At 41.6% G+C, this 21,391-nt stretch overlaps 1 protein-coding gene across 1 annotated transcript in view; it reads left to right on the top strand.

The window, feature by feature from the left end:
- Window positions 1–21,391, top strand: part of SLC35A1 (solute carrier family 35 member A1) — a 224,272-nt gene that overhangs the window by 129,275 nt on the left and 73,606 nt on the right. Inside the window, exon 4 of the mRNA XM_069235559.1 lies at window positions 11,405–11,557. Coding sequence (XP_069091660.1) covers window positions 11,405–11,557 — 153 coding nt within the window. The remainder of the gene's footprint in view (window positions 1–11,404; window positions 11,558–21,391) is intronic.

Below are 21,391 nucleotides of genomic sequence, written 5' to 3'. Positions count from 1 at the left end.
GAGCGCTGTACCTTTTAAGATAACACTAAAGGCAAATGCACAATTGCCCAAAATTAGGCAGTACCCTACTTCACATGAAGCAAATGTGGGAATAGCAATTACCATACAAGCCTTAGTGAAGCAGGCAGTTATACCCCTCCCCCTCACCATGCAACACCCAGATTTTTCTGATGCACAAATCGCAAGGAAATAGTTGGAGGATGGTACAGGATTTTCATCCCTTGTATGATATTAAAGTACAAGAGTTTCCTGCACTACCAGACCCCTCAGTGATATTAACCAATATCCCAAACAAAGTTAAGTGGTTTACAGTGATTGACTTAAAGAATTCATTTCATGGTGTACTGTTACACCTAGAAAGTCATAAGAGAGCATTTACATTCTCTGGGATTCAACAATTTGTATTCTCGTTTGCCTCAAGGGTATTGTGAATCACCAACAGTTTTTAACAGAGCTTTGAGGAACGATCTGATGAATTTTCAATGCGAAAGTTCAGTGTTACAATATGTGGATGATTTGCTGATTTGCAGTGGCACTAAAGCACAGTGTGAAAAGAACACTGTGGAATTACTGATATTGTTCGCATACAAAGGTTACAAACTTGAAAAGGAGAAATTGAAGATTGCGCAACAGCAAGTACAGTACATAGGACAGGTAGTGTCTTCTGAGGGCTGCCACATTACTAAAGACAGAGTGGAAGCAGTTAGAAATTGCCACTACCCAAACTGTGAAGGCATTACAGAAATGTTTAGGGTAATGCAACATTATGAGAGACTGGACTTTTGATTATAGCTCTAAGACTGCACCTTTGTACCAGATGATCAAGGGCACACCTTCCGGAGACCATGATACTGCACTGGACACCACCATTTCAATAAATATTCCAAGACTTAAGGACTGCGAGCCACCTCCCCAGTGTTAGCAACACCGGATTATTACAGAGTTTTTTTCTGTTCTCCCATACTAATGGAGATACCATGACAGCAGAACTAATGCAAAAGTATCTTATGGGCCGTAAACCCATAACCTATTTCAGTGGATAAGTAGATGAGATAATGAAGGGACAGTTTCATGCAAACAGGGACTGGTGGCTGCAGCGTTTGGAGTAGAAAAAGCATCTATGAAAACAGGGAGTCCCTCAATACTATACGTATATACCCTTTGCAGTTCTTCAAAAAGTACCTTAACTATTTGTTCTGCTTTCCTTATCTTATGACCGAGCTGACAAAACTTCTCTGGAATGCACTTCTTAGTTTAAAGAAGACATTTATTATTATTACTTCACCACGAGGTTCCTGAGAGACGAGATTAGTAGGTTGGAAGCACACGTTTAGAAGTAGTCACAGCCATGAAAGGAAAATATATCAAAGTACTTCTCAATTGCAATGTACACAGCAAATACATGTGATTAATTATAGCATAACTTCAAAGCAAAGAATAAAAGTCAAAATTCATAACCGTAGGGCCTATCGCTGCTCGTCATCTTTCTCATGTCTGCAAGTTGATGACTCCTGTTCAACTGCAAGAAAGAGATTTTCCACCCAAACGGGAGGTCAGGCAGCTGACGTCCGCTCCTTACTGAAGTCCTGGAAAATTCCCCCTTGCTGCTGCCCAGGGATACCGTCTTATAATGAAAAAGGCTGCTAACAGGCCCCTTAGTCAAAACATGCTGGATTGGGAACAGAACAAGAGTTGGAGAGTGGCCAAGTCTCCAAACCTCATTTGTTCCCAGGGCTGAGTAGAGAGGAAAACACAAAATATACGCTCTCTTATCACGCTAGGGTTCGGTGTGAACACAATTAAAAAAACACAGCTTGGTCTACCATGTGGAAAAACACAGCTCATCTGCAATGTTTCTACTGCAATGTCTAACTCCACGATAAAGCCAATAGGCAGCTAAACTGAATACAGAATGTAATGTCTAATGCCATGTTAAAGCCAATAGGCAGCTAAACTGAATACAACATGTAATGTGCCACTGGTGAACATTGAACAACTAATATACTCAGTGGTGAAACACAAAGTCATTGGTCAAACACAATTAATGGCATAACACTACTCAGAGAGCATCTCAATATGAAGTAATACATTCCAGTGCTGCTATTAAAATAGTCTGTGTTCACAATCAATAAGTCATGGATTTGTAAAGCACGGCTAATCACCCATATGGTCTCAAGGCGCTGTTCACACACTGAACCCAGCTCAGTTTCTAGTGGAACCATTGAAAGAAGTTGATCATGATTGTCCAACACATCAGGACGACACAGAAACATACGCTTCAGAATTACCCATGCCACGCAACAGAATGTTACATATAGATGGTTCATCCCTAGAAGATCAGCAAACCGGGATAAGGCACACAGGTGCAGCAGTAGTAGAACAAACAGGAGTTTCACCCAATGTCATATATTTAGCATTACAGTATATACCATTGCCATCCCATTTTTCAGCACAAGCTGCAGAATTGAAAGCTCTTTTACAGGCCTTCTGGATAGTGCATCCAGAGTATGTTACTGTTTATTCTGATTCTGCATATGTCACTTCCACTGTACACTCAGGTCTCAGTAAATGGGAGACATGGGGTTTCAAGAAAAGAGACAGTACGCCAGTAGCACGTGGTCTCCTCCTACAGGTACTGATTTCAGAATTAAAGGGGGGAACAAAAGCAATAGTGAAATATCAAGCACATACTGGGGGGTTGGATACCATTTCCTGAGGTAATGACATAGCAGAAAAAGCAACTAATGAAGCAGGACAGATGCCCTCTAGAATATGTACAGTGACAGAAGGGCACTTTGAAAACACTGACATATCTTATCTCACATTAGCAACACATCATTTACAGAACATACAGGAAACAGTTCCTACAGAAGAGAAAGAAGTTTGGGAAAATGGACGATGTACGGTTTCAAGTGATTTTCTTTATCGACATACAGACACAGAAAAGCTAGTGCTGCCACAGAGGTTGTTGCACTTAACACAGACTCAATTACATTTGCCATCTAATGTGCCAAAGAATGAGCTTATGGATACACTTTCAGCAGACTGGTTTGTTACAGATGTTCCTAAGTTAATAGATATGTTTTTACGTCGGCGTCTCATTAGCAAACAGTATGGTACCACAAGATGACCGATTACACCATCATCCTCCATTCCAAGACCCTAAGGCCCTTTTCAAGAGTTAGACATAGATTATGTGGACATGATTCACAGATGCCTAAACATGAGATATTTGATTGTAGTTGCCTGTCCATTCTCTCTTGATCAGTGGTTCCCAACCTTTTCACTTCTGTGGACCCCCACTTTACCAGTACTGGAACCCGAGGGCCCCCATTGAATCATTATTGGAATCTGGGGACCCCCCCCTTCCCCCCCAAAATCTGTCATTACTGAAAGCTGGGGACCTAATCTGTTAATATTATTAAATTTTCTAAGCAGCCACGGACCCCCTGAGGAGGCTTCGCAGACCTTCAGGGGTCCCCGGACCACAGGTTGGGAACCACTGCTCTAGAAGGATAGAGGCAGGACCCTGCTACAGCCAGGTTGCAAAAACCGCAGCCAAAGTTTTAGTTAGAGAAGTTATCTCGAGATGGGGGATTTCAAAAGGGATTCGCTTGAATAATGGAAAACATTTCGCAAACAAAATATTTGAGCACATGACTAAATTCTTAGGCATACAACGCTCTTAAGTATCGGCCTATCACCCACAAAGTAACAGAATAGTTGAGCGCCTTAATGGTACTCTGAAGGATAAAAAAGGTAAATTATCAGTCACCTTGAATGCAAATTGGCTTCAATGTTTACTGTTGGCTCTCTTTGTCCAAAGGAATGTTCCCTTTTTTGAGCATCATTTGACACAGCATCAAATACTCACAGGCAGGTTAATGCCTAGCCTATGGGCTATGTGCCCCATAGAAAATATACTGATGCCAAAAAAGCAATTGATTTAGTATGGCAAGAGATGTCGGCATATATGAGTGCATTAACACATGCTGTGCAAGTTTCCTCAAGGTAGGTTCAGCTGTAACAAGCGAGCTCCACCGTCCCATCAGTGGTACCACAGAAGAACTTCTATCCCGGATGCCAGAGCTGCGTGAAAAACTTTGTGTCTAGTGGATGGATGCACATTTTCTCAGCCTCTACAAAATGCTTCAAGTAACACCAACAGCAGTGAAGGTTGGGGAACTGAGGCACTAGACTTTCCTATCAGATATATAACTGTCCCAGTATCACAGCCTTCCTCCTTCTCAGGAGTAAGGAAGGGGGGAGGGGGGACTAAGAGATGTTGGACTGCATTTATTCTTTTGTGCTTATTGTTTTTGTTTTGTGATGCTGTCCCTCACACTCATAAACGGTGACAGCCTGCTATACAGTCATTTTCAGATGTTGCTGACCCCTTCCTTACAAGATAAGGGTCTGCCAAGTAGTAGCAAAGAGTTGCTGATCCCCTTCTTAAGAAATAAGGATCTGATAGGTAACAATGCAGCTGTAACACCACAAGCACTTAGGTATAACAGGCATATATCACCTAAGCAATAAAGAGAATTTACTGACCACTAACTACACCCATTATGGATGAGGAACACTTGGCATAAAGGTTTACACACTACTGTCTGGGAACACTCAGATAAGTCATGTTTTGTTTGTTCATTAATGCCACATGTGGCAGATAGTACTGAAATAAAGAAAGTGAAGGATAGAACAGACCCCACATGTCCATTAACATTAATGTCCTGCCCTTGAGGGGCCGAAAACAGGATTCTAAATAGTACTTCAGTGCAGTAAAGATGAATACTACAGCAGTATTAGGATGAAGATCGGAGCTACATTGTACCAATGGGAGTAAAATAGATATGAATAGCACAGCGAAAGAATGCGAAATAAGGCCTACACTTACTTTTAAGGGAGCAGCAAATAAGAATAGGCAGTGGTTTTTTTTTATACTAGAGCTATTTGTCCCTCCAAAGTGTTAAAAGCGGTAGCTTCCCATGCTACAGATTATAAGGAAACAAAAACAGGATGTAGTCTTATATGGGACCAAGAAACAATAAGTATGACTTATTTTGCCCTAATACCAGCACCAATACATATTTTTCCAGCCTTCAGTTATACTATATGTTTTCAAGGCATTGGGACACAGGTGGTAGGTAGGAACAAAAAGTGTCAAATGACATTAGATCTTCAAAGCCTACAAGAAGGAACAGCAGCATTAATGGATACATCCAGGGCATGTAGTACACAGGCACATTATCAACTTCCCAAAAGTTGGCAGGGTGTTTGTTCCCTTGTTTTGCTAATGTTCCAAATGCTAGTGGTACCATTACATGAAAATGTCACAGTGGAAGGCATTTATGTGCATGCACAAGAGAGAAGGCATGCTGTAACATACAGGTAGAAGAGGAGCATCTGTCAACAATTTACCCTGGTGATTGGTTTGCAAGGTGGTTCTCATGGTTGCCATCCTGGATTCTAGGGTTATTTAAGCCCTCCTGTCTATCATAATAGTACTACTGCTATGTTACTTTTTTCCAAATAACACTACAGTGTTGCCAGAGAGAGATGGCAAAAATGTACAGAGTAAGGATAATTTGGTTAGAACAAAAATTAGGCTAATGGACAATTGGGGAAAGCCACAAAATCGCCAGCATCAAATAAGTGTTGATCAATCAACAAGAGGAGGGGGTGTGGAAATAGAAATGTCTACAGTAGCTCCATCTTGCGAACCGACTCCATCTTGTACAAAAAAAATATGTGAGACAGAAGTACACACACTGGTAAAATATGTGCTGAAACTGGAGTTTCGGTACATGTGCTAGTCACGGGTTGGGGGCTGTGACCTTTGGTAAAAAGAAAACCAACTGGTTCAAGAAATAACCTACTGACCTTCATACTGGACTTGAGGGAACTTGATGGTTAGCCCAGACATGAATAACAGACACTCCCAGTACAAACAGGCTGGTGTGTCTTTGATCAGCTGATGTGCTTGTGGCGAACAGCGGAATGTGGCCAGTAGCAAATGATGTAAACCATTGTGTTTCAAATGTCAGAAGAAATGTATATAAGATATGTGCAGTCAGATATGCTTTGAGACTTGCCAACTGTCTTTGCTTAGGATACTTCAGCAGGGTTCCCAGACTTGAAGAAAGGTTATCTTAAGAAACCACAACTGAAGACTGGCATGGTTTTTGATTGTCAGAGGGAAATAAAAGTCCACATTTGACCTAATTTATTTAAAAAAAATCTTCTACAAAGATTGTCAACACGGCCGCATGTGACAGCAAATCAGTTCTAGCTTATTTGCTCACAAAGAGGCTGCATTTTAAAATATCTGATAGTTTTAAGGTACGTGCTGTAGAGATCTCAGAGAACAATTGTGAGGGGGTTATAATAAATGGAAGATAACTCTGGTGACTAATGCAGTTCTGGGAGAGTTATGTGTTTTGTCCAATCACAGTTTTGACTCATAAGGTAGGATAGAGTGTTAATGTGCCTGCTGCAAAGCACATTGTGTAACATGCAGATCACATATTTGTTTTGTATGTGAATAGGTAAGTGGGCTATTGCTTTTGACACATATCATTTTGTTACTTCTAGTTCATAAGTAGCAATTCTAATATAGCTCAGTGATCTCTTTACCTACATTAAGGTGCCGCATGCAAACTGTAGGGCATGGGTTTAGATCTGTATGCTTTTTCCTCATTGTACTGTTCCTCTCAGGATGCAAAAAAAGGTTGTTTCTGCTGCAAATCTACAAATATGGAGAAGTTAACCTCTTCCCTTCACACCTGCGTGTTTCTTTGGGTTTTTCCTTATATATCCTAGACAGCTAATATAGGCGCCAGGGTTTAACAAGTCCATTCCAGTCCTTCCACAATTATTCTTGTAACAACGCATGTAGTCCTGTCTGTTATCGTACTTTGATGATCCATGAATGGAGGGATATCCAGAGAAGTAAGAGATGTACATAACTAACTCTGCAAGTTCAAATATAGCTCTGCATTAAGGCACCACACACAATTTTATGAGGAGGTCACATTTATTTTACATTGTACTCCTAAAATCCCTTTTCCATTGTCAAAGTGAATTCAGTCTTTTGTGGGTTTCAACAGCGGGTGGAGTATTATAACATATCTACTTGTCAGTGGGACGAGATGCTTCATAATTATACATTTCCTGTGAAAAAAATACACTGTCTCCTTCTGGCACCAAGCGGGTAGGTGCCAAGTTATGCAGTGCTCTCTTTACATCTGAGCTCTGATAATAATCGTTCTTATTATGCCAGAGCTCACATTGTATCAGGTTTGCCATTCCAGCAAGACTCTGATCTTGCCACTTTTGTGCAAACCTACATGTTTTGGCTGAAAGCAGGCAGGAATTGATAGTTCCAAAGTTAAAATGCATTGTCAGTCACCCACACTCACAAATAACTCCACTCCAATCTCTTCTCACATCAGAAATGGTTGGAATGTGACTCCTGATAAAGGCAGGAGTAAATATTTTTCCAGAATAGGAAAAAGGTGGTGGAGGGAAAATGAATTTGAAGTCGCTCAGCAGATGTTCACATAAGTAAATATACAGGTGTATGTTTGCATGTGAACATGGAATTCAGAAAGGTTTGCTTGGGGTTAGATTTCTAGGCCTACGTCTGTAAACTCTTCTGAATTCCTCAGTCATAAATATACAGCAGTTTAAGAGCAGACAGTTGCACTTTTATGACTTCACTTAAGGAGTGGCCTCCAATTTATTTGGATAAATATTTATTTTGAAATCAAACAATCACCAATCTTGTTTTCAGGTTTCTGCATACATTTGCGTATACCTGTGGAGCATTTTGGGAGAATTATAGGTAGTTTCAAATTGTTAAATCGCAAACATATGTTCATGTTTTTATTGTGGAACCACGGTCAATAATGCAGGCTGAGCTCACCCTGTTTACTCAGAGTGCTCACACTATTAGTAGACTTTTCATTGATGAATCGTATATATAAGTTTGAACAGGTTATAATATAGGCACACATTTTTTGCCTTGGTTGCACACAATCTTCTATTACAGACCCATGCTTTCACACTGTAAACCGGTAGCAAAACAGTTTGTACTGCAGGCAAGTTGGGCTTAATTTTCCAATGGGTAAAATAACCATGGAACCATTTTGTGCTTGACCCTAAACATTGTCATGGATCTCCTACAGTAGAATTTCACCACCTCCGTTTTAAGTTTCCTGTGTGAAAGCAAGCAGCTTCAAAGCATCTCCCTGTGCCTAATGCTTTGCATCATGTGTGATTCAAATTCAAGTTGTCCTCTCCATGGTCATCATGTGGTTCCTTCTGGAAGATGCAAGGCCATCACATGTTCAGTCTTTGGCAACCTCCCCTTTCAGAAAGCAACTACTTAAGATTTGTGCCCAACTGTTGAGTGTCGCAGGTTCCATGAGACCCATGATGGAACCAATATTTTGATACTTCAGTTAAGGGATACAGTGTTGTTCAGCAGTAAACTGAGAGATTTTGTGTTTGCAATTTGGATAAGCAAGCTCCAAGTAAAATTTGATTTCTGCCAAGTATACATTTACAGTACCACATACATGTAGGAAAGAGTTCTTGTGTAAAAAGTGTGTTGTGGCCAGTTACATTCTCAGGGTAGGTCTGAAAAAACCTGGAAGACAATAATTGCCCCCACAGCAGCATACCTCAGGAATAAAACGGAGAATAACTTGGAAACAAAAAGGCTTGTAATTTAAACATCAGTGGTAAACATAAATCTTATTGGAATCAGTGATTTAAGTTTTATATTATGATTTCACAGTACAGTATTGCTTCCTGCTGTGCTTAACGCACAATGAAATAAACAGAACTGGACTCATATAAAAGGACACTATTTTTAAGATTGGCTGTAAAACTAACTTTACTGCCATATAAGGAAAAAGCTGTTAGTGGTACACCCATTTCCACCCTTCTCCATCCAAATTGCCAAACTATGGAATTCACTCCTAGCAAAGTCTAACGTGAATCACCTGGAGTTAAAAAATAAAAATAAAAAAAGCATTCTGAAATAGTCACTTCTCTACTTGAACCTCAGAGTACAAACTAGCACAAGCATTGGCAAAGCCAATAGGTCTCGTCCGTGCAAGAGCTATTGGATTTGCCGATGTGTTTTAGCTGGTGTGTACACCAGTATGGCTGCTGTTAAGCATTGCTAAAAGTGAGTGGCGTTTAGGTGGGTGTCATGGAGTGTTGTAGAGTGGAAAGTAGTGTCCTGGAATGGAGGGTTGCGGAGTAGCATAGAGTGGAGAGAAGTGTCATGGAGTGGAATAGAGTGTTGTACACTAGAGTGACATAAAGTGTTGTAGATTGGTGTAGCACAGAGTGACATGGACTGCCATAGAGGGGGTTGCATGGAGTGGACTAAAATAAAGTGTAGTCGTAGAGTGGAGGGGCATTGAGTATTGTCAGAGGGAATTGTGGAGGATTGTAGAGTTGAGTGGAGGGTTGTGGAGTGTCATGGAGTAGAGTAGTGTAAGATGGCGTAGTGTGGCATTATGTGGAGTGAGTAGAGTGTAGTGGAGCGTCATAGAGGGTTGTGGAGAAGGGTAGAGGGTCGTACAGTGGAGAGGTTATGGTGGATTAAAGTGTCAGAGTGGAGGTGTGTAGTGTTGAGTGGAGTGTTGTACAGTGTGGAGTGTCAGTGTGAAGCAGCGTAGAATGTCTTATAGTGGAGTAAAGTAGAGTAGAGTGTGGTATGCATGGTGTGGTAGTGCTCTGCCATTACAGACAGCACATTTTCAATTGAAATGGCCATTACATTTGCACAGTCATACAGTTTTACTGATAAAACTGTGCAGCACACAAATCATAATTTGTGGAAATGGCATCACCTAGTTCATTGATTTGTTTTGATCATATTAAAATATTTGTTTCCAATTCACTTCAGATTTGCAAAAAAATGCTTCATTTGTGCTTTCCTAATTCTCATATATTCTTAAATATTTGCACAGTTCCTTTACAGATATTGAAAGTTTCTTTGTGTGCTAGAACAAAAGCCTTTTAAAAGTAAATAAAACAAATTTGTAGAGAACCCATACCTAAATATGCCCTGGCACTAGCAAAATCAGAAGCTTGGAGAGCAAATGAAAAATATTAGAAAATCTCACATAGAATTAAAGGAGAAAACACCCCTAGATTGTTAGATAAAGCTTCTTATTTGAAGTCAGAGAAAGAAAAGTAAATACCAAGCTCCCTAGGAAGACTGAGTTTGACATTTGACTTCTGCCTTTAAATGTACAACAAATGTGACAAGAACAAAATTTAAAGGCCTGTTTACAGAAAGTGAGCACCAGGGAAGAATACAGTAAACAGGCTATGCTCCGCCGGATGGACTAACTCAGGCTTGATAGCCTAAAACAAATAAAGGCAGCAAATAGAAAGCAAGCAAATGTGAGTTACAAACCACAAAGATAATAGTAAGAGGTGGATGGAATGGAGTCCTAGGTCAGCTCTCTGAATGTCTCCAAGATTTGTTCTGCAAACGAGAAAGCTGTGCTGTCTGGTAGGCTTCGACCTAGAAAGGGTATCGCTATCAACAGGAAGTAAATCAAATTCTAGCAACTAATAGTACATGCATAATCTGGAGGATACACCCCTGTAATTACGTATAAAAATTATCAATAAAAATGTCATCTTTGCTTGGACTCTGTCTTGACACTTCTTTTAACCCATTACCAGAATGCACAATTTGCAAAATTGACTTATTTCATACCCCTGCTAACTAAATCCATGTCAGTCCATGCCTCCTTCTGTCCAGTACATGCTTGACCCTCCAAACTAAATCTTCCCCTACTCCCCCCACCCGACTCAGTGACCCAGCCTCTTTAAGCATGATCCACAATACATGTAACCATATTCTCTAACAACATTACAGCCATATGATAAAACAGCACACTAACACAACCACATAATGGTATGATACACTTTCTATATGAACACATAGCAGTTTAATATATTTTCTGTACTGTATGCTCACTATACCTACATTGATTTCTATACATAAATGAAGCATTTACAGCAATAAAAATTAACAGCTAATTTTCCTCCAGGCTAGTACCTGCGTGCAACTGATCTGTGTACCATCTCTTAAAAATGTTGAATCACATACAAGTAATCGCAACACTTCTAGCTAACACCAGAACATAAGCCTGATCTCCATGGAGTAGCATAATATTAATCCACAAAGTGCTTCATCCAGGGCAGTGAATGCTATTTAAAAATATAAGACAATAAGAAAGCTGATCATTTTATTGTCACAAAGTAGATTTTGAAAAATGCTGCTGCTTGAACATTGATTGTAGCACTCTTTTTTTTTTTTTGTATTCTTATTGTCATTGAGCATGTCCTTTGTTCATTTCTTTAGGTGACCTATCAACTGAAAATACCTTGCACGGCTTTATGCATGGTTGTAATGCTCCAGCGGTCGCTGAACAAGTTGCAGTGGTTCTCCATTTTCATGTTATGTGGCGGAGTAACACTGGTTCAGTGGAATCCAGCCCAGGCAGGAAAGGTTCAGGTAAGCAACATCAAACAAATGATATGAGCAGTGTTTGTAGACCTGGTCAGAATATTCACATGGACATTTTCAAATTGTCAATGTACCAGTTTATTCATTTTATTAATGTTTGGTTGCAACACATTAATGTGTTCACACTTGCTGAATACAGATTCAGTGGAATGATGAAAACGAAGCCATATAACTGAACTAAAAGGTGTTTTTCAGATCCTTCTATGGAGAGGGGAAAATTATCAACTATCAAAAATCTATTGAGTCTTCATGCTAAGTTCAAAAGAATGAGTAACTGGATCCACAGGGAACCTGTTTGTATATCTTTTTCCAGATCACTGGGTGTAAGATGTATGGAAGACTCTTGATTAAACTTCAGCAAATGATTGGCTAGTACAGGTTGTACTAGCTGCTAGAGGAGATACCCTAGTTAAGCAGAAGAGTGAAAGTCATTGTTGAAGTCAGAATTCGAAATGCATGCATATTGGAGATTGCAGGAAATTCATTATGGGATGTGGGATGCAGTGATAAATTAGACCTGATCGCACTGGCTTTTTGGGTGTTCATGTACTTGGAAGTGTAAGAGGAGGCAAGATTTGACATTTACGATGAAAATAAAATGTAATGCAAATTCAGTCATGACAAAGTCCATGTATTCTGTGCATTTCTTTCACTCCCAGACTCGACCCTCTCTTAAGCTTTAGGCTTGCTTGTCATCAATGCTTTTCTACTGTATCTTGCATCACCTTTCCAGAGGGTTTGACTTTTGCATTAGTTTCCTACATACCTCCTTATGACTGCTTGTAGAGTCTACTTGTGTCATGGTATGCCAAAAGTTGTTGACAGCAGTGTATGATCGGCCCATCAGCTGGTTCACTTCACCAGTGTCCTAGTACCTTTCTAGTACATAATTCCCATAAATGACAAATATCAGTTGAAGTTCGTCCCTTAAAAATATTCACTAGTTGTATCTGAGTTGATGCCCTACCTTCAGAAAAGTAGAATGGTGTATGGCACAGGAGAAGAGTAAAACGGCCCGTAATTCTGTATCCCATTGCTCTATGGCCTAAATGACCAAAGCGCAGTTGGAGAAGATTCTGAATTCCATAACCTTAGTACAGAGTTGCACAAGACTTAGGGCCAGATTTAGAGTTTGGCAGAGGCGGTTACTCCGTCACAAATTTGACGGATATCCTGTCCGCAGTAAGACAATTGTATTATAGTCTATAGAACTTATAATACATCGGGCTGGATATCCGTCACGTTTGTGACAGAGTAACCCCTCCACTAAACTCTAAATCAGGCCCTTTGTTATTTCAGAAGTAGTTTTAGAAGACCCAGACCTTCTTCATTAAGGTTTTCTTGCTGTACTGCTGACCTCACTGATTGAAAACTATGTTCTTTGGAGTCACTGATTTCCTATATCTGTGCATCTGTGGTTTAATTGAGAAAACATTATGTACTCTGGATGTGCAGCCTATGAATTGTTGAGAATTATGACTGCATGCCTGATCCACAAAAGTCCAAGTTGTATAGATGTCTTGCATGCACATTTAAATTTACTTACGTAAAGAACAAGTTACTTACCTTCAGTAAAACACTTGGTGGATACTCCAACAGCAGATTCCTCACGGTGGTTCGATACCAGAAGTGATGGAGTGGGGCCACATATGCACCACCCATGTTTCTTATCTTTACACTTTGTGCGCCCTCAAAGCAGAGCTTGAACAATGATTGGTAACAGTGACCTAAGTACTACTTTAGGGCGTTTTTAGATGTTCATCATCTAAATCTTTATTCGGATAAGTTATATCCATAAAAAGAGTCACAAGATAAAATAAAATGCAGTAGCATGTTAAAACTCAATTTCATTTCACAATAAGTCATTACGAAGTTTAAACATTAAAAATAGTTAGAAACAACATTTAACTATGCACAGAGCTCTCAAAAAATTTCTTTAGGATCATCTTAAACTCACAAGTCTCATAAGAGCATACTAAAATGAGCATCATCCTTCAATACAATGTGTAAATATAATAATCGCCATAACATATCCTATGATTAAAAATGCCTGAGTGATCTCGGACTTTAAACCATGCAAAACAAAAAAATAATCAACATTATTACTCCAGACCATAATCATGACTCAGCCACGTATGTTAACTCTTCCAAACATGAATGCTGTTTCCTTCTTGAGATGGCTGTTGAGATAAAAATTGAAACTGAATAGCATATATCTACATTTTCAAGTGAACAAATAGTTAAAAGCTTCTTGATAACGCATTAGGTTTCCAATTGTAAACAGTGGACGTAGAAGTAGCTTTCCGATGTCCCTGTAAAATTGCATAACAGGATAAAATGCACAGTTGACTGATTGGAGCTACCGTCACATTGACATGTAGGAAGTGTCTGTGCCAAAGCCCCCATTATGGGCAACGCAACCATAAAGTGCCGAACCTTCATCTTGTAAGATAAAATCTATGTTGCATATTTCATGCAGTTAATAGGTAGTTTTGAATTTCTTCTTTGATAGGGCCTGCGCAGTAACTGTTTACAGAGGATTTAGTAATCTCTCGTGTGTCCCTATCCATCTCTCTCTTCCATACTAAAATGGCTTTTAATTTCTAATTGCTAACAGGATCCTCAATGCTAATACTTCCATCCACCGCCTTTAAGAGGCTATGGTTGTAGGCCAGCCATCGGACCTTCTCTGTATGCTCTAGTGTTAGATTGTCTGTTATCTGCACTTTCGTGAACTTCACTCCATATACTATGCCAAAATAAAACTGGACTAATCTGATTGGAATCTTTTAAAAAGGACATCCCCAATTCCTTATATAGAGTGTATGGGGAAGCTGACCTTGTTGCTGCTGAAAGACTGGCTAGGAAGAGATTTTCTTGTGCTTTTAGGGAAGAGCAGTTTTCCCAGCTCCACAGTAGAGCTCCATAGCTAACACTGGGTAAACATTTGATTTTATATAACGTCAATAATTTTCTGATTGGTTGTTTCCTATTTTGGCAGAAAATCTTTAAATTTCCCAGCTTTCAGCTGTAAACTACCCCACCCCCCATGCGTGACCAGTGCTAGAAAATTACATACCTAGATAGGTAAAATCTTGGTTTTCGGCCAAACCCTCACCCCTAATATGGTGGACCCTCTTTTTGACCTTCCCTTTCCCGCAGACAATGGTAAATGTATTCTTTAGGTTAATTTTCATATCTTTGCCCTCCATATACGAGACAAAGGTGTCAATCAAAAGCTGGAGCCCATTGGCGATTTTTAGAGATCAGCGCCGCATTGTCAGCGTATATAGGAGAATGTGAGTCTGGCTCTTCTCAACGCAGGGTTCATCAGCGTTCACTTTTGCAGCATCTCATCTACCCCATTAATGTATAGTAAGACTAGTAGGGGAGCAAGGACACAACCTGTTGTATCCCACGTGTGACCTTAAAGCAGGAAGTGCACTCTCCCCTTGGCCTGTATTGTATGCAGGCAGTCAAGCGATAATACATTTGTGACAGGAACGTAATGATCCAAACTGGCTCATCCAGCTTTGCCAGTGTCTGCCACATCTTGGTGTGATTCACTAAATCAAATGATCTATTTAAATCTGCAAAACATAGGTGGCTATGTCCCTCTTTTGCAACCATATATTTACTTAGAAGGAGATGTAAATCAGTGCATTGTTCCATAGTACCTATGTGCCCCCTGAACCCATATTGTCAGTTCATTCGGATATGATTTTCAGGCACCCAAGAATCGAGCCTCTTCAGGAGAACTCTGCCCATTAATTTGGCAGTAGAGTCCAGGAGGGCTATGGATGGTAGCATCTTGCATCTCCCCTATTGCTCGTCTTAAATACTGGGACAATTATGCTTTCAGTCCAGGTGGCAGGGATGAAGCCGCTAGCTGCAGCGTTGCAGGCTTGCATTAGTATAGGGGCCCATAAGGTAACATGAGATTTAAAAGAATCTATTTGGGATCTCAGCGGGACTAGGTGCCTTTGCATTAGTGGACTTTTCTAAGGCAGTAACTACCTCTTCTGGGTTTATTGGGTTTAGATGTACTGGCCCTATTGGGAATATGGGGGGGGGGGGGGGGGGGGGGGGGGGGTAAATCTACACTAATGTTGCAATTAAAGATCCCACAACAGTGTGTTAGCCAATCCTTTTGTCGTACGAGGGCATCAACCCTTGGAGCCAATGAGTCTTTAAGAAACATCTGATTAATGGTTTTCCAAAAAAGTATTTTATCTCTTGTATCTTCTGTTTGTTCTAAATTGGCCCATGCCCTGTCTTACATCTCTGTTCACCGTTTTCCCAAAGCTTGTTTATAAGTGGCTCTCGGGTTAATCATTTTGTCTCTATTTGTGGGGATAGTCTGCAAGGCTTTCTTCAAGTTCCAATTTGCACAGGAGCAGTTATGGTCAAACAAGCCACAAGTCTTTTATTTCGGTTTCCTTATGGCCGAGCTCAATTTACCAGCAATTTCTGTTATTAATTTTCCAAAAAGCCGCATTGATTGGGCATGGGGCGGTGTTCCAGTGCATTCAGATAATAAAATCACAAAGGTTTTCCTTGATTACACTTTCTAAAAGGGCAGTACCATTAACACTTGTCCATCTAAGGCTGATGCCATTATAACCATGGGTTTTAATATGGTCTACAAGCTGCGGGCCTTGCTTGTGGGAGGTTTTAATATTAAAAACATAGTGGTTGCTAAAAGGACTCGAGTCGACCTTGGAGGATTCAATCAAACCCAACCCATTTTCAGAAACTAAATTATGATCAATGGTAGAGTTATGACTGTTCCCATGAAAGGTTGAGATTAGTACCCCTTCTAGAGTGTAATAATGTTCTAACAACTCTAAATTAAATGAAGAAATTATTTAATTGATCGCTTCCCCGTACAAGTTGTGTGGAATGTGAGTGAGTGCGTCCTCATTTTATCCTAAATAACTGCAACTTTTAGCCATCAAGGTAGAACATTTGCTGATATTAAAGGCTCCTACCCAAACAAAAATACAGTCATCTTTAATATGGCTCATGAAAGAATCCAACCCTCTTTCAGGATCTACAATGGCCCTAATTCTGGTTTTGCAAAAGAATGTTATTATAAAAATTAATAAAAATGATGTTCAGGTGTTCATCGGTTTGGAGATAGATGAACTGAAAGTAAGGTGAGCTGAAATGAGACTTCTTTAATATGAGGGGGCTGTTACAGATATTAATAAAGCTAACCCCTTCCTCCCCCCTCAACACTTCCAGTGCTTGAGGGTGTGGCCGGGCTAATAATGGAGGCATATCCTTCTACATAAAACCCCCTCACGGCCCAATTTTCCTGTAAGCAAACTAGATGGGGGGGATTTTATAGTGTTCAACCATTCTATATTCCCCAGTTTCTTTTTGATGCCCACGATGTTCCAAGACCTAATGGCAAGTTTGACAGCTTCATAACTGCTATTGAATGGTACTGAGCTTTTCACAAAAACACTTTCCACAGTTCTATTCTGGGTGGCAATCGGTTCGGGCTCAACTGGCCCATGAAGTCAGTCCTGTTCATCACAGCTTATTAAAGGTGCAAATATGTTAGATGTTGGAACAGATCAGTACATGCCGGGATTGAATGGAGGTGATCTGTGCAGGACCATTATGGATGGTATTAATCAAGGCTGGTTTGTAGAAGAAACCAAGGGGTTCGGCTAATATTACACCACATGAGTTACCTCCAAGATGGTGCCTGTGCTATGGTCTGAAAAGAGATTTGGCATCCATGAGGGGTCGAATGTTTACAACTATAGAGTCATCCTGGCCTATGTTTCTAGAAAGCCCAACCCAATCTATACTTTTCACCATTAACACTCATGAAATAAAAAGTTTGGTTCGCAAATCTGCTTTGACATCAAATGTGTGACCTTATTTTTTTTAAACTTTCCACGATCAGTTAAGCTAGAAAGTAGTTCAGGTACGTCCCTTTCAACAATAACATACAGTTTTGCCTATGGCGGGAGATGAAAGATATCCAGGACATAGGCAATAGGTTCCAGTTCAGATGCTCTTTCAGGAGGCATATGAAGCGTTTCCTGGGAAATAGGGCAGAGAGTATTTAACATTTGAGAATTGTTAGAAGTGGAAGTGGCAGCTAAATTGACACTAGGTGGACCGTCATTATGTTGGATTTTACTTCTAGAGCCAAGGGAGATAGCATCAGTCGGTAAGGTAGATGAGGGAATACCATGTGGTTGACCTATGGACTTACAAAAGGCTAAGATTTAATTAACAGATTTGTCCAATATGGAAATCTTGTACTTTATCTCCTTCATCTCAACCAAACATTTCCCCCCCCCCCCAAGTTCTCCAGCCTAACACATCTTCTTCAATATTACTTACAGATTTTTAATAGAAGCCGAAAACTTCTCGGGCCCTTTATTATCACTGCCTTTCCCACTGGCCCTGGTATAGTTACTCGCTTCCTTTAGTCTAGGGACCAAAGTGACCGATGGCTGGCAACATTTCTTCGCTGGGGAAGGAAGAACCAGCTTGCTGTAACAAAACGCTCTGTTATCTGAAGAGGAGAATTCGAAACAAAGGGGTCTGAGCATGCGTGGGAGTGTTTTTGCCATGTTATCACATGTAGGCAAAGCTCCCCTGACTAGTAAGGCAATCTCTTCACCAGTGTCCTCCATTACACTGCATTCGGCGGACTTTGCTACAGCCAATCTTTACTCTGCATTGACAGTTTCACAATGTCACTAGTGAGATAATTTGTGATGGCACTAGTGGTTTCCACTGGCTTTGTGCCTTTCTCTCCATGGACTTGTGCTCGTTTCCGCTTGACCATATTTATGCCAAGCTCTTCTCAAATACAATCATCGTCAGTTACAATATACAAACAAGGGCATTCTTATCAGCTTTCAGCTTCAGGCCTAGGACTTAAAAGCCAAGAGAGTGCGCCCTGCTGCAGACAGACTCAGATGGGCCCGCTCTTGTCAGTCTGTTGCTGTGCGTACCCTGCCCACATCCCACACTGCAGGAATGCAGAGCGAAGTTTATCCTTGAGCCCTCGGGTGCAGCGAAGCAGTGGGCAGGCTTTACCACGTCAGGTGCAGACTGGGAACTTTGGTTTGTTGCCCCTGGAGCTAGCAGCACGAGGTCCTTCCTACACTATGGGAGCGCAGAGCAGAGTTTATCCTCACACCTCCTGGTGCGGCAAAGCAGTGAGCAGGTTGCCCTCAGTCAGTTGCAGGCTGGGGCCTGTGGTGTGTGGCCCCTGGAGCTTGCAGCATAGTCTCCGTCCACGCTGCTGGTGTGCCGAACAAAGTTAATCCTCACACCCCTAGCATGGCAAAGCAGTGGACAGGCTTCACCAGGTCAGGTGCAGGCTGGGACCTGTGGCTTGTGGCCCGTGGAGCTTGCAGCACAGGGTCCTTCCCACGCTGTGGGAGAGCAGAGTTTATTCTCATGCCTTATGGTGTGACAAAGCAGTGGGCAGGCTGCCCTCAGTCAGTTGCAGGCTGGGACCTGTGGTGTGGTTCCCCTGGAGCTTGCATTGCTATGTCATTCCCACACACTGGGAGCGCCAAGCAAAGTTTATCCTCATGCATCCTGGCACAGCGAAGCAGTGGACAGACTGCACCAGATCAGGTGCAGGCTGTGGTTTGTGGCCCCAGAAGCTTGCAACATAGTCTCCTTCCCTCACTGATGGTGTGCCGAACAAAGTTTATCCTCGCACTTCTGGGCACGGCAAAGCAGTGGAAAGGTATCACCAGGTCAGGTGCAGGCTAGGACCTGTGGTTTGTGGCCCCTGAAGCTTGTGGTGCGGTGTCCTTCCCTCCTACCCCCTTAGATGTTAAAAATAAAATAAAAAAAAGCCATGCAGCAGAACAGGGATTTGGCAGGATAGTGAGCAATCTACGGTTAGGGTATTTTTCATCAGAAAGCAACTACTGAAGGTAAGTCATTTATTTTTCTGATAGATGCTTCTAACCACAGGTTCCTCATCTTAGAATACATAACAAGGTGGAGGGTCTTTTGAGTGGACTCACACCAAAAAGTCTTTCAGAACAGAGCGGGTGAACTGTCCTTCCCATCAGACTTGGCTGTAGTGATTCATCAACATATGCACTAATGCCCATGTTGCATCCCAGCAGATATCAAGGACAGGCACTCCTCGTGCCAGTCCAGTGGCCTCAGCCTTACACTAAAATTGACGGAAAGTGCCTATGGCTCACTCACACAATGAGCTGACAAAATTGCATTCAGGAAAATAGTCTTTACGGCCAGTGGATGCTGCGAGCAACTGTGCATTGGCTCGAAGGGCATATTCATGAGGAATGTCAAGACAAAGTTACTATGGCATCACAGTTGGCATGGGACGAAACGTGTATGAAACCTCATTACAACATGTAATTTGAACGAGGATAAATGGTCCAGCCAACATAAGCTGACAAGGCTGATAAATAATCTTTCATAGGGCCCCAAGCAAAAGGACATCTGACAGCTTTGCCTGTAAGAGATCAGTGTTGCCAACACCACACCAGGTTACAAATCTGTCCTGGCACAAATGTATTTTGTGGGGAGTGTCTGGTGGCAAGGATTACGCTTATGACTTTATCACTAGATTTCCTGGATTTGAGTGGAGGACCCTGTCCTGTTTCTATCTCAGGAGGTCCTGGCAAAATGACAGCATGATTAAAGGACAGATGCCCAGGCGTTCGGGGTACCACACTCTTGTGGCCCAGTCCAGGACCAGTATAATGACTTGGGAATGGCTGTTATGATCTTTTTCAGAACTCCGATCAGGAGAGAAGGAGTCAGAAAGGAACACAATATTCACATGTTCCATTCAGTCTGGAATGTATCACCTAACACAGAGTTGTTGATGGTGGTGAAAAACTATGGGCTGAGTTCTTCCACTGATGAGATGCCATGCACCACCTTAGAATGCAGATGCCACCTGTGATCTGCCAGACAGCTTCTGCTTAGTTTGTCCAATCTAGCATTTGGCAATTCACCAGATGATCGACAATCAGAAAGATGCCATGGAACTCCAACCACCTCCAGAGATGCAGAGCTTCCTGGTAGAGGATCCAGAACCCAACTCTGCCCTGCTTGTTGCAGTACCACATGGCAGTGGGGTTGTCTGTGAGAACTGGCACCAGCCTCCCCTGGATGGCCAGCAGGATGGCCTTCAGAGCCATACTGGTGGCCCAGCTCTCCACTAGAGACTAGAGTCCTCTGATCCCCACCTCCCTTGTATAACCTCCCCAGCCCGCAGCTATGTATCTTTCACTATGATGGTTGGGGACTAGAGAGAGGAATACTTCTGGACAAATTGCGTTACTGCAGATCGCAAGCTGTCTCCTCCCAAGACTTGGATGGTGTCAGAAAGGCTGCTCTGATTCTTGGCCCACTAGAAATTCAAGTTCCACTGGAGAGCACTTACGTTCCACCTGGCATAGAGAAGCCTCAGCCGCTCTCCCTCTGACGGAGGACCACGCCTGAAACATTAGGATCATAGTTGTGAAGGAAAATCCTTGAACTGCATGCTGCCCAGGATATCCTCAGTGAACTGAAGCCTCTGCAAAGAAATCAGGTGGTACTTTGACAGTCATTCATAGTGAACCCTAGTGAGCCATAAGAATTCTGCTGTTGTCCAGTGGTAGCAGACAGCTGACTACAATAAGCCTGTTTTCAACAGCCAGTTGTCAAAGTGCAGGACTACAGGGACTCCCAACTTCCAAAGATGGGCAATCGCTACCGCCATCACTTTGCTAAACACCTGAGGAGTGCTGGTGAGACAGAAGTGGAGCATGGCAAACTGAGAATGTTCCTAACCCATCT

Source organism: Pleurodeles waltl, chromosome 5, assembly GCF_031143425.1.
Source record: "Pleurodeles waltl isolate 20211129_DDA chromosome 5, aPleWal1.hap1.20221129, whole genome shotgun sequence".
Classification (NCBI taxonomy): Eukaryota; Metazoa; Chordata; class Amphibia; order Caudata; family Salamandridae; genus Pleurodeles; species Pleurodeles waltl.
The sequence above is the reverse complement of the archived record's forward strand: the minus strand, read 5'-3'. Positions and strand labels throughout refer to the sequence as shown.